The sequence below is a fragment of the Aspergillus ruber genome, assembly GCF_000600275.1.
Source record: "Aspergillus ruber CBS 135680 unplaced genomic scaffold scaffold00020, whole genome shotgun sequence".
Lineage (NCBI taxonomy): Eukaryota > Fungi > Ascomycota > Eurotiomycetes > Eurotiales > Aspergillaceae > Aspergillus > Aspergillus ruber.
In genome coordinates, this window is record NW_024467316.1 from 74,059 (window position 1) to 86,114 (window position 12,056).

The following is a 12,056-nucleotide window of genomic DNA, read 5'->3' on the forward strand; positions in this document are numbered from 1 at the left end:
AACTCGATATAGGGGTATGGTGCGATACAGAAAGGGGGGGTGAAAACGTGCCTGAACTTGATTTTTGATATCTAGATAGGCCACATAGGAGGATACAGCATGAATAGTATCGCGACTGAAAAGAAGAAAGGCCGTGTATTCTAGCAAACGACAATAGCACGTGACTTCACACAAACGTTCACGTGATTTTTTTTTGGGGGGGGTTTGCGGAAGTAGATGTTGGAGTACCGGTAGCTCGGTCAATTTGTTGTTCTAATTCGTTGCAATTCATTGAGAGACGATCATATCGAATACAGCAGAGATATCTTGCATCTTTGCATCTCACCCTCGTTCCCTTGGCGCTTCCGATTGGATGTCTAATCTAGGGAATATCAAATTCTAACCCTCATCCCACTTTCTTGTACAGTCCCACTTCACCATTTCACCTTGCCTCCTTTCTTCATTCCGTACCCTAAATCATACTCTGCAAAGTCAAAATGGACATCCTTCAAAACCACTCAGAAAAAACATCCCAACTCTACGCAGACCCGCACAATCCCCATCGCCACCTCTCCCGCGGCCTGGTCAACCACCAGCTCGGATTCTCCGATCTAGCTGCCGCAGATGCGTACCGTGCACTGTCGCTGCTAGAATCAGTGGTTGATCCGGATGGGTGTGAATTTCACGCCAGACGTATTGGCGTTGATGCATCTCAAACTGAGAAACAGGATTATGAAAATGATGGGGACGATGACGGCGAACCGATAACGCAGGAAGAGTACGACCAGATTATCGGAGATGTGTATGCCTTGCTTGTGCTCAGTTTGGTAAATGTTAGGTGTTTTCGGGATGCGTTTGATTTCTGCAAGAGAGGGTTGGAGGAGTTGCGAGCTAAGTCTGATGACAAGAATGTTAAGGTGCTCGAGGAGCAGATGGGGGTTATGAGAAAGGTGTATGTTGAGCGGACTAAGCGCGACGATGTTGAGATCGATGCAAGTGCTTTGCCTGCTCAAGGGTATGCCAGACGGGTGCTGTACCCGTGGAACAAGCATGAGCCAGATCGCAAGGCACCCGAGGAGTTGAACCTGCTTAATGAGCGGTTGAAAGACGTCGCGCCAAAATGTGAAGTGCGTGCTGTCGCACTGCCCGTTCTGCACGCCGACAAGCAAAACCCCGAAGACAAACCCGAAGAAGAAGAGGGAATCTCAATTCAACTAGGCCTCTTCGCCAAAGAAGACATTCCAGCCGGCGACATCATCCTCCGTGAATCCTCAATGCTAACAGCCACCAATCGCCTCCACGACGACCTCTGTGACGCCTGCAACGCACCCCTCCCCTCTCTCGAATCCACATCTACAGATTCAGGACCAGTCCCCTGCACAGGCTGCGACGACACAGACACCATCTTTTGCAGCCAAACCTGCCACGACCAGGCACAGGAAACCTACCATGGTGCTGTCTGCGGCCTCCTTGAAGGCCTCGAGTCCATCGGAAAGGATATCCCCGATCCAAAGGACAAAGCAGACTACCTCTACCTTCTCCTTCTGGGCCGCGCAGTTGCCATGGCCGCCACGCAGGAGAAACACCCCCTCGACCTCCCGGAAGTCAAGTACATTTGGGGTGACTTCCACGATTACAACCCAAACAACCCGACTCAAGTCAGCGACGAGGAGAAGAGTCTCCCCTTCTCCTTCCACCTCAACATCCTGCAACCAATGCGCATCATCGAGGAAATGACACTGGACCCCTACACTACCCTCCCAACATACGATACTTGGGTTCTGAACACGCTCTACGCTAAATTCCGGGGTACCGCGTCGGGGAGGTTATCGACCTGGGACGGCGGGCCGGAGCTATGCGCTGTGCATCCGCTGTGGTGTCTGGCGAATCACTCGTGTGATCCGAATGTGCGGTGGGAGTGGGGTGGGGAGATTACGTTTAGTGTGAGGGGCGTTGGGGAGAGGGCTGTTTGGAAGCCTGCTAAGCCGAAGACGGAGACTGGGGTTGGGGTGGGGGGGTTCGATGGGATTAGGAAGGATCAGGAGATTTTGAATCATTATTGTGATATTGGGTTGGGTGTTAAGGAGAGGAGGGAGTGGGCGAGCGGTGCCCTTGGTGGGTTGTGTTTGTGTTCGAGGTGTATGTGGGAGGCAGGCCCTTGAGGACAGAGTATAGAGTGCAGTACGGAGTACAACGTGTATATACGGAGTATGGGCTAGAGGTAGTGATACCCAGTTGATGAAGATTTACGAAAAGCAAACGTGGTATTATCGTTACAACCCAGTATAACAGATACATTCAATCTTCATAAATGCACCTCAAGCTATTAAACTACCTATCATCCATGCAGATCCTGCTTTTTAACCCCTAGACTAAAAGTGATCACTGGCGCGACCTCTTCCCTCTCGCCGAGGTGGACTCCCCGAAGGCGACCTGCGACTCCGACGAGGCGGTGGCGAGCGAGACCGTGACACTGAATCCGAATACCTCCTTCGGCGCGGTGGTGGACTAGGTGAGCGAGAATCATCGCGAACACCTCCACCACGACGTGGCGGTGACCGTGATACACTGTCTGAGTAGCGTCTGCTTTTAGGCGCCGCAGCTCCACGTCGAGGCGGTGTGGCAGACCGCGATAACGAGCGAGAGTAACTCCGCTTTCGAGGTGGGGTGACTGATCGAGACGGCGAGCGTTTCCGTGAGCGGTAGGGACTTGGGCTTCGCGAGTCCCGCGAGTCGTAGGAGCGGGCTCGGCCTCGTCGGGATGATGTCCGCGATACGGACCGGCTTGGGGATCGACTGTGGGAAATGGAGCGACGGCGAGATCTTGCTGGAGGAGTGCGAGAGCGGGAGCGGGAACGGGAAGGGGTGTAACTGTAGCTTCGTCCCCGAGACGACCGGGACAGAGACCGTGTGTAGGACCGTCCACGACCACGACTTGGCGATCGGGAGTACGAGTAGGATCTCGACCTGGACGGGGAGCGAGAGTGGCGGGGACCTGTGCAGGTCGAGCAAGATGAACGACTGCTGACCGACTCCGAGTCCGAATCTGCATCCCTGGTCGGCGGCAGTGCGGGCGGCTCCGGTTTGGGCAGGTTCTTGAGGTGTTCACGCATATCCTCCGTTAAAATACCAAAGCCGACACTGGTGAAATAGTTGATGGAGAAACGCGTGTTCCGTGGGTTGTCCATAGGGAAGAGTCCTTCGAAACTGGGTCGAAGGATCTCATCCGTCATCTGCGCTCGCAACTTGGGCAGCCCAAGATGCTCTCCGAGATTCTGGAAGAGTATTTTGATAAAGATACGACTGCTCGATGTCGTCTCCTCCTCATTCATATGGATGATAGACATCACATGCCAGCCAATCGCATCAGTGCTGAGCATGTGGCCAAAGAAGCAGGCAATGTTGCGAAGCCGGTTCGTCTCGTACCGATGGATTGTGTCGTAATATTTGGCGAACGCAGCCTCAAACAAGTCCGACCAGAGACGATTGATCTTGGCAAATCGCTCTCCAATTAACCCGTAGAACTTCGAGTATGTGCGCTCTTGCGAGCAACACTCGATGATCATGGATGGAAGCTCTGGCTCCAAACCAGGTGGTAGCGAGACCTTCATCAGCTTGTGACAGCATTCTTCAAAGTCAATGCTCGACATGATTGTCAAGTAAATGGTCCGTCGAAGGTTGACGAGATCTGTGTTGCTTTGATCCTTGATATCCATCTTCTTTTCCTCGTCCTCGTCCTCATCCGAGCTCACGTCCGATTCATCCCCATCATCTTCATCCTCGCTACCTTCTCCTAAGATCTCTGCTTTCAACCGCGCGTACGCCTCTTGGTGTTCTTCCCATTGCTCATCGTATTTGAAGATGTTGAGCCCATCTTGTGTTTCAATCTCATCGTCCAGACCGATGCGATGGGTAATTTGATCCTCCTCTTCAACTAGATCCAATTCCTCTCTTACCGCTGGGTTATCCTTGTACCTGTCCTTGCGCACTTGAAACAGAACTTCGATCATATACTGTACACGCTTGTCGATGTCGGCCTCGTGCAAGATGTTACGGAACTGATCGAATACCGCTAGCGCAATAGGCCCGCTCATCTCTTCCAAATGCTGCCCAACCTCTCGTGTAAGACCGACGGCAATTTCAACGCTATCGTCCGTTGGCTTATGAAGGAGGAGGAGGAGGATCTGGGCGGCTGTCATCTCATGGACGACCTGCTGATTGCAAAGGTGTGCGATAAAGGTGGTGGAGGAAATACAGACGGCTTTGTCGTTCCGCTTGAATGCTTTCCGAAATTGGACAATCAATCGGGAGAGGAGCAGTTCGCCAACTTGAGGCAATTTGGTGTTGACAATGGCGGCCATCGTAGCGTAGATCGGAGTGAATGGCAAACTGGCAGCCTGAGCCTTCATGATACTCCGGCAAAACAAACCACGTCCGCGGACCAAGTTCTCACCAAAAAGTTCTGGAACAATGAACTTGATATTCGACACGTTCACCTTATTGATAAGACCATTGATCGATTTCTTCAAGGCTTCCCACGCCATCCGCTGATACTCTTTGCTGGACTTGTCCGTGATCTGTGACTGCAGGGCGCGCAATCGGGCGGGAGGAATATATGTACCACCAGAGCGCATATTCAACAATTTCTCGTATTCTGCCTTGGCTGATGCTTGCTTCTCTTCGTCCGTCATGGGTTTTCGCGCGGCTTCTTTCTTCTCGTGTTCGCGAACCCGCTCGGCGAGCTGGCGTTCTCTTTCCCGTGCACGCTCATCGTCGAGGTGAGGTGCGTCCCCATCCTGCTTCAACGAATCACCCGGAGCCGAACGGCGACGATTCGGAGACGGAGAACGAGAGGGAGGAGACCGTTTGCGAGAAGCTTGAGGTTGCAACTCGCCTGGAGGAGGCGTTGGCACTCGTACGGCGGATTGCAACACCACAGGATCCGTCATATTCCCGAGACTGGCCAAAAAAGATCTTTTCGAATTCAGATCTTTTGCGCTAAAGTCTCCCAGAGTCGAGTGCGCGAAGGCAGGACGACTAATTCTTTTGAACGTTGAAGCTCCGGATAAGAATGAAGCGGCGAAGGGAGATGGCAAGCTCTTTAGCGCGATAAATCACGTGATAAATTAGAGGCCAAGGTGGACGGCGGCTCCTGAACTAAATGACCAACTGCGACTCCCGCACGGAATTCCTGCGCATCAGGAGCACATCGTTTTCCCTTTTCTTTAGAGTCACTATGGTGAGTCTGCAGTGGATTTGTTTCTGTCTACCAATGGACCACGACTGACTCTATTTTGTTCTAGTTGGGCCCAATCGTGGGATCCGTCATGCTTTTGGTCGCTACCGCGATCTTTCTATACTACACGGCATGGACTCTCCTTATGGTATTACTCCCTCTTCAGTTACCATCCCTGCAATTGCGCTTACTGACAACTGTCAGCCCTTCGTCGACCCAGGCCATCCTCTCCATGACTTCTTCCCTCCCCGGGTCTGGGCGATCCGCATCCCCGTTTTCCTCACTCTACTGGGTTCGGCCGTGGTTGGTACATTTATTGGAATCGTGATGATCAGTAGCAACAAGAAGAAGGCTGCGAAGGCAAAGGCAGCGGCGGCGAAAAAGAAGACCTAAAGGGTTCAGCAGCAGGTTGCATGGGAGAGATTATGTCGGATATACCCCCTTGTGCAGGGAGCTGATTTGAAAACCACAAAAAGGACCGATGTTCTGGTCCATGTAATGTGTATTAGTACGGATTACCAAGTGTTGTTTTTTGTTTTTATGGATGTCGGCGTCTGTTTTGCTTTTCTTTGTTTTCCTTCTCCCTTGTTTGAGACCAGGAACCCAGAATAGACATTGGCTGTCTCAAGGTGAGGCGGATGATCAATGACGATAGCATCGCAACGTGTGTCCAGTTGTAACACGTTGAAATCAATAATGTGCTATGTAGGTACAAATGAAATGATCAGATCATCGGCGTCATCTTCCAGTCACTGCCGTACTCGTAGTTATGTGTATTACCCGGGAAAGCCTTACATGATGGCAGGACAGACCCCGTGGACACAGCATAAGTCGTCGAGTGGCTGACCTGACCGATGCTTACAGAGTAGGATACTTTTATCGTCATCGCCATGCCTTCTTTCTCCTTCTCTCTCTCAGCTGTACCTATCAGAATGAGAAAAACCACCGAGTCCCGGACTCCCGTGGTTGAACGGGCCCTCTTAGTTCCTGGGTTGTGTCCCCAACGGTCCTTTTGACGGAGTAAAATTAATTTGCACTGTTTGTCTTGGGAGTCACGCGGAATGCGGTCATTGTAATTCCACTATTCTTTTTTTGGAATAATTCCATACAGCATCATCATGCTGATACGGCTTCTTTACCAGCCATGTCTCATACCAGATCAGTCATGTGACCGATAGCGTCTTTTTGCCATGATGTGCCGTGACCGTATTGTGACAATAATACCACCACCCCCACTCCGCCCTGATAGTGAGCTGATAGTCGCAGAGCTTCAGTATGCGGTAAACTGGATGTATGGAGTACATACTCTGCATTGGCCACGGTTTTGCTGATAGGACCTTGTCTAGGCATGCGGATGGTCCAGATGGTTGGAGATTCTTGTTGCACTCTAGTTTTGTATGTAGGTTGTAGTCTGAGGGTCAGGAGCAGCAGAAGAATGGCTGACCACTTCTGACTCCTCCAAGTTCCCCTCCTCCCCTCTCGGTCTCTCTCTCCCCTCTTCCTTCTTCCTTCTTCCTTCTTCTCTCTTTCTTCCCTCTATTCTACTGTAAACACTATTGCCAACTATACTTGATCATACTCTGCTTTTGACTCATTCTACTGCTTGGATATATCTATCCTACTCGTCTTGCTTCTTCGATTTGGACAGCTGTTACTCCCGAGTTGTCCCGATTTGGCGTATCTAGAGAGTGACTACTCCGGATACGCTTGCTTGCTCGTTCAGTTGCTTTAGACTGAACTCACGTCATTTTCTCTCTCCAAACTATCCCAACATCTACTAAATACCACCTGGTAGGTATAAATCTGAGGCTATACTCGAGCACCAAGCTGATATGCCACTGTTATCTACAAGTAACAGATACGTTGTTGATAAGGAACGCGTCGATTCACGGTTAATCCTCCTCTCGTCGAAGTTGCCTACACACCCGTTCTCAGACCTCAAAAGGGTCTTGAGAGCGGCTTCTTCGCTACTGAACCCATCTTGCCTCATTTGAGGCACCTTCCACTTGAATGCCACCGGCCGGATCGGACGATTTGTTTCAGCATAGCCGGTCATTAGGTGACAACATTCCGTTCCCTCAGGATCCGAGTCGACCGTCACCAGAGCATGAACCTAGCGGAAAGAACAAGAAAAAAGGGAAGAACGGCTCCAAGGGGAAGGACAAAACGGCCAAGGCTGCCACGAAGACGCCAACTCCGGCTGAAGATCTGTATGTTTTGAGTGTTTATCCGCCATCCCGGGGATCTCCGCTGCAGGGATTCCCCATGTTCATTGGTGGCAGATCACTGACGTCGACTCTCTCATGCACAGAATCGATCCCTCGCCGCCTCTGCAGACCGAACCGTCGTCGTGTCCAAATCCCTCGCTCAATCACCATGCTGAAAACCACATCGTGTCGCCGGTTCTAGATGCGCTCGGCTCCCTTGCAGAGACCCCCGATAACGACATTGCTTATCGTACGGGTACATGGGCCAAGTCCATCCCCTTTGGGAAGAGCCCGCCAACTGATATCACTGATGGGGAGTTTGCCAGTGGCTCGCCACTGAGCTTTCCTACCAATGCAGAGAGAGGTGGATTTAGCAACCCTTCTTCGACATCCCCGCCTCCACGAAGGAGACCATTGAGTTACAACACCGGATATCTGAGTAGCAACAGTAACGTATCGCGGCAGCAATCTACAGACAGGCAAAAGAGCCACTCTGTTAGCACACCCTATAATGGCCAGGTTCCACCGCCTCACCTGCCACAGGCCCATTTCTATGGCGCTCCCGATGTGGATCTTCCCTTGTTCTCAGGCCAAAGCCGGGCCTCTACAGACGGAAGCTACTCTTTCTATGCCTTCGACTCGATCCCTAGCCCGTCTTACAAGACATCGCGGATGGGAGGCAGTGTTTTGCTAGCCGGTACCGATGGAGCATTGGAAGTCCTTGCTATGGAGGATCGCAAGACTCGCCTTATCGGAAAACTTTCCGGTCTCAATGGTCGGGTAATTGGAGCAAAAGTGCTGACAGCCAACTTGTCCCATGACCCTTTCTTGTCCACCCGACCTCACGTGGCGGTCATACTCCATGGACCATGTGTCCCGAACGATGATGAAGGCCATGCTTCCTCTGCTGCATCCGAGGTGAACGATGGTTCCTCTGTAGCCGCAAAGCGATCAAACAAAGAGGATACCAAGTATTACCAGACAAGGGTCGAGATCTATTCGCTCAGGACCGGAGAGCATATTACGACACTCTTCACAACCAAGCCTGTTCCCTACCTGGAAAACATCCCTGGCATGCCTACTTTCGCACCGGGGCCCGTCGGTAATCTCAGGCTCCATACAAGTGGTAACCTTGTGGTCCTCGCCTCAGGTGTTAGTGGGGAGGTGTACATCTATGGCATCAACCCCTCATCAGACTCTGGTGGCTATCAATGTTATGGCAAAACATGGACCACTGTTCAAACCAAAGGAGCCCGACGCTACTCCACATCATCGAGCTCAACTGACCCAGACGGTTCTCGGAATGACTCGCCCAGCTACGCGAATTCAGAGAGTCCCATTCTTGCTCTGAAGGGAAGGTGGTTGGCGATCGTCCCACCGTCGTCGACTCATATGTCTCCACTGCATGGGTCTGTTCCTCCGTCTTTGATCCAAGGAAAGGTCTTCGGACTTGAAACGCGCAGCCCGCCGTCGAGGCCGACGGTTAACTGTGCTACTGATGTCGGTGAGGGCGAAAGTCTTTTTGATAAGGTGGCCAGGGGTGTCGCACAAGAGCTCGTAAGGGGCGCTCGCTGGATGGGTGATCAGGGGATGCAGGCATGGAATAATTACTGGAACAAAGAGCAGTCGCAGAACCAATCTGGTCGCCGCCCTGCAAATGCAGTGGATGGTCCTCAACAGGGCTACAATGCCTTCCCTCCCACACATGCTCAGGACACGCAGACCGCTTCTCCCACCGAACCAGACCTTGTGTCCATAATTGACATCAAACGATTAGAAGATGGTGGCGATAACAAGAGCGCCTTTTTCAACCCGGTCGCGACATTCCAGGTGCCAAATGGTTGTAGCTTCCTTTCATTCTCGCCCAACGGTCTTATGCTCTTCACTGCAAGCAAGAAAGGTGACGTGCAATATGTCTGGGATCTGTTGCAAACCAAGTACTGCCGGGCAGGGGCTTTCCTTACGGAAGACTCGACAGTTCCTTGTGCAAATGTCCGACAGATCGCCAGATATACACGATTGACAACATCTCGTATCGTTGACGTGATCTGGACGGCCCCTACAGGCGATCGACTGGCAATCATCACCCGCAAGGGCACTGTGCATGTATTCGACATGCCTAGAAGCGCGTTTCAATGGCCGCCTTTCCGTCGCGCACGGCCTGTCCCTGGCAAGTCATCTGGCACCAATTCGCCTGCAGATGATTTGTCTGATCGAGCAAATGGTCAAAACCCGTTATCTGCAGCCTTCAAGCTTGTCGGTGGTAGGACACAACCGATTCTTGCTGCAGTCAGGCGCACCCCATCCACTGGCTCCGCGTTCCCAGCGGCTGGCTTCGGGATTACATCCGCAGCTGGAGTGCGAAGTGGCAAGGCTGTCGCTGCTGGTCTCAGTAAATCTGTGGGCGCAGCGACTGGTACAGTTAATACCCTCCGTCATGTTGGTGAAAACCGCCTGCATCTTCCTGGACTTGCCCGTGATCCAGTGGCATCTCGCGTGACGTGGATTACCCACAGAGGACAGCCATTTTTGGGTCTAGTTGACAATGGAACATTCCGGCTGTATCGAATCAGACGTACCTTGTCTACCAACAAGCATCGGTCCCTACAGTCTGTTATTGGCGGCAGAGAGATTGAATACAAGTTGCCCGCCATCCTACAGAATCCTTGTGGCCCGATGCCTGTTGCAAGCGCAATCCCGGAATCAAATGTCCACGCGTCTTTAGCCCTACCCTCATCCAATCCGCAGCCATCTTCTGTGTCAAAGGCTCCACGCCAGCCCCTTTCGCAGGCGGAGATCGAGACAAACGTCCCTTATCAACCCTTCCACACTGATCAAAGGGTCAATCTGTTCGTGCTCTCTCCTCAAAGCGAGGCAACTGATTCGATGCTGTCCGATCCTATTGGTCAATGGGTTTTTGGTGATGAGATATCGACGACCAAGTTACATGTGCGACCATTCAGTGCTGGCGGGGACGATAGCGATGAGGATACAGTCTACGAACATCATCCTGGGTTTGGAGGAGACATGGAGAACCTCATAAGTCTGGGCAACAGTACGGGCAATGTCGAAGAGGTTGTTATCACTACTCGCAGGAAGAAGAAGCACTCGTCATTCCCATCGACTAGCCCTGGTGCTGATATGGATGATGGTTTTTTTGAGGATGACTGTGAGGTGCTGGACTTTGCTCGTGACAGGGTCTAGGCCAGGCATCTGGTGAATTCTCGTAACAAACCCGGAATATGAATTTGCGGGCATGCTATAATTATGTATCTGTTTCGGCGTTCTGGAATTTGGGTTATTGTCCCATTTGGCTTCTTGGGCAAATACTAAACTAACTACATCATACATTGTGCCAGTGGCACTGAAGGTTGACGAAAGAACATTTTACGTTTGATCGGGATCTCATATTTTGTTTCTGCGATTCTAACTCAGATATAATATTGCTCATGTTACATACCCCCAAACACAAGTATTATATTCAAGCTGATAGACAGAATGATTCCCAGTAGTAGTCTGAATAAATTTCTCGCGTCTCAATACCATAGTAGGAAACAAATGAAAAGACAATTAGAAATCTATGTAATGATGCACACATCTTCTCGCTCCTTGTTGTCCCTGGTAGATATGGAGAAGAGACTGAGTTGAATAAGGTGCCAGGAGGATGTCACCAGGGGGCTAGAATGCAGAGTACGTATGTTGCACCGCGATCCATAACCGTCGATCGTTTGAATATATAATTAGGAAATTACAATAAAGCAAACATCATCGGGATATATAACTCATTTGCAACGAAAAAAAAAAAAAAAAAAATCAAACAAACAAAAACCACTTCATGCTATTGTAATCTCCAATCCAGACATAAACAATATACCAGTCTACACCAAGAAAGCCAGTAAAAACCCAACAAAACCAGTCGCAAGCGCACCGAACCGCAAGTTATTAACCGCAGCCACATTCGAAGTCTTCTCAGGCTCAGACCCAGAACCAGTAGCAGTAGGCGTAATGATAGTCGTACTCGTACTAGTGCTAGTACTGCTGCTACTAGTCTCCGCTATATAGACGCTGAACTCAGAACAAAATGCCGGCCACAAAAATCAAGAATATGTACATACCACTGGCAGGCGAAGAAGTGGCGGTGCTAGCTGCACCGGTGGATGTGCTTGTACTGGTACTGGAACTGTAGGTACTCGTGCTGGAATACGTGGAAGAGGCAGTACTAGTCGACGACGCTGACGTCCATGTCGAGGATGAAGAGTAATTATTCAAGATACAGTCTTCACGACATCTGGATAAGGCGACGACTTGCTCTGGCGTCCCGACTCCGATTGGACAGCCGGTCATGCAGCGGATGGCGTCGTTGGTGTTGTAAATGTTGCCGCAGAGGAGGTCGTGGCATTGGGTTACACAGCAGAAGTCGCCCGTATTGCCTGTTGCTGTTAGCATTGTCGTATATGCATTAGTGGGATGGATGAGGATACATCTGGCAACGCAGCTATCTCTTTCGGAAACGCTGGGGTAGATTTCCTGGCTTAGGGCCAGGGTGAGGAGGGAGGAGAGGATGAGGAGAGTGAGCTTCATTTTGGCTTTTGGTATGGTGTTTGACTCGGGCAGACAGAGGGGGTGAATGTTAT

The 12,056-nt window shown here is 51.1% G+C and overlaps 5 protein-coding genes across 5 annotated transcripts; 3 read left to right on the top strand and 2 right to left on the bottom strand.

Annotated features, from left to right (window-relative positions):
• The first annotated feature begins 260 nt into the window (after positions 1-260).
• On the top strand, positions 261-2,263 carry EURHEDRAFT_414013 (putative MYND domain protein). The gene has a single exon (XM_040782309.1). The coding sequence runs from the start codon at positions 477-479 to the stop codon at positions 2,139-2,141; it is 1,665 nt and encodes a 554-aa protein (XP_040637298.1). The 5' UTR covers positions 261-476; the 3' UTR covers positions 2,142-2,263.
• EURHEDRAFT_414014 (pre-mRNA-splicing factor CWC22) lies at positions 2,235-5,036 on the bottom strand. Its single transcript, XM_040782310.1, has one exon. The coding sequence runs from the start codon at positions 4,926-4,928 to the stop codon at positions 2,352-2,354; it is 2,577 nt and encodes an 858-aa protein (XP_040637299.1). The 5' UTR covers positions 4,929-5,036; the 3' UTR covers positions 2,235-2,351.
• A 118-nt stretch (positions 5,037-5,154) lies between these two features.
• Positions 5,155-6,019, top strand: EURHEDRAFT_414015 (dolichol phosphate-mannose biosynthesis regulatory protein). Its single transcript, XM_040782311.1, has 3 exons — positions 5,155-5,218; positions 5,283-5,363; positions 5,420-6,019. The coding sequence occupies exons 1-3, from the start codon at positions 5,216-5,218 to the stop codon at positions 5,606-5,608; spliced, it is 273 nt and encodes a 90-aa protein (XP_040637300.1). The 5' UTR covers positions 5,155-5,215; the 3' UTR covers positions 5,609-6,019.
• Positions 6,020-7,225: 1,206 nt separating this feature from the next.
• On the top strand, positions 7,226-10,626 carry EURHEDRAFT_404026 (uncharacterized protein; the record flags this gene model as incomplete). Its single annotated transcript, XM_040780278.1, has 2 exons — positions 7,226-7,425; positions 7,527-10,626. The coding sequence occupies 2 exons, from the start codon at positions 7,226-7,228 to the stop codon at positions 10,624-10,626; spliced, it is 3,300 nt and encodes a 1,099-aa protein (XP_040637301.1).
• A 674-nt stretch (positions 10,627-11,300) lies between these two features.
• On the bottom strand, positions 11,301-12,003 carry EURHEDRAFT_378962 (uncharacterized protein; the record flags this gene model as incomplete). Its single annotated transcript, XM_040779119.1, has 3 exons — positions 11,301-11,476; positions 11,538-11,852; positions 11,904-12,003. The coding sequence occupies 3 exons, from the start codon at positions 12,001-12,003 to the stop codon at positions 11,301-11,303; spliced, it is 591 nt and encodes a 196-aa protein (XP_040637302.1).
• Positions 12,004-12,056: the final 53 nt, after the last annotated feature.

What these genes read in the sequence shown, in the direction of transcription:
- EURHEDRAFT_414013 (XM_040782309.1), top strand. Translation starts at nt 477, where the DNA reads ATGGACATCCTTCAAAACCACTCAGAAAAAACATCCCAACTCTACGCA.
- EURHEDRAFT_414015 (XM_040782311.1), top strand. An exon ending in CGGCATGGACTCTCCTTATG is followed by an intron (nt 5,364 to 5,419) that starts GTATTACTCCCT and finishes GACAACTGTCAG; the next exon opens with CCCTTCGTCGACCCAGGCCA.
- EURHEDRAFT_414014 (XM_040782310.1), bottom strand. Translation starts at nt 4,928, where the DNA reads ATGACGGATCCTGTGGTGTTGCAATCCGCCGTACGAGTGCCAACGCCT.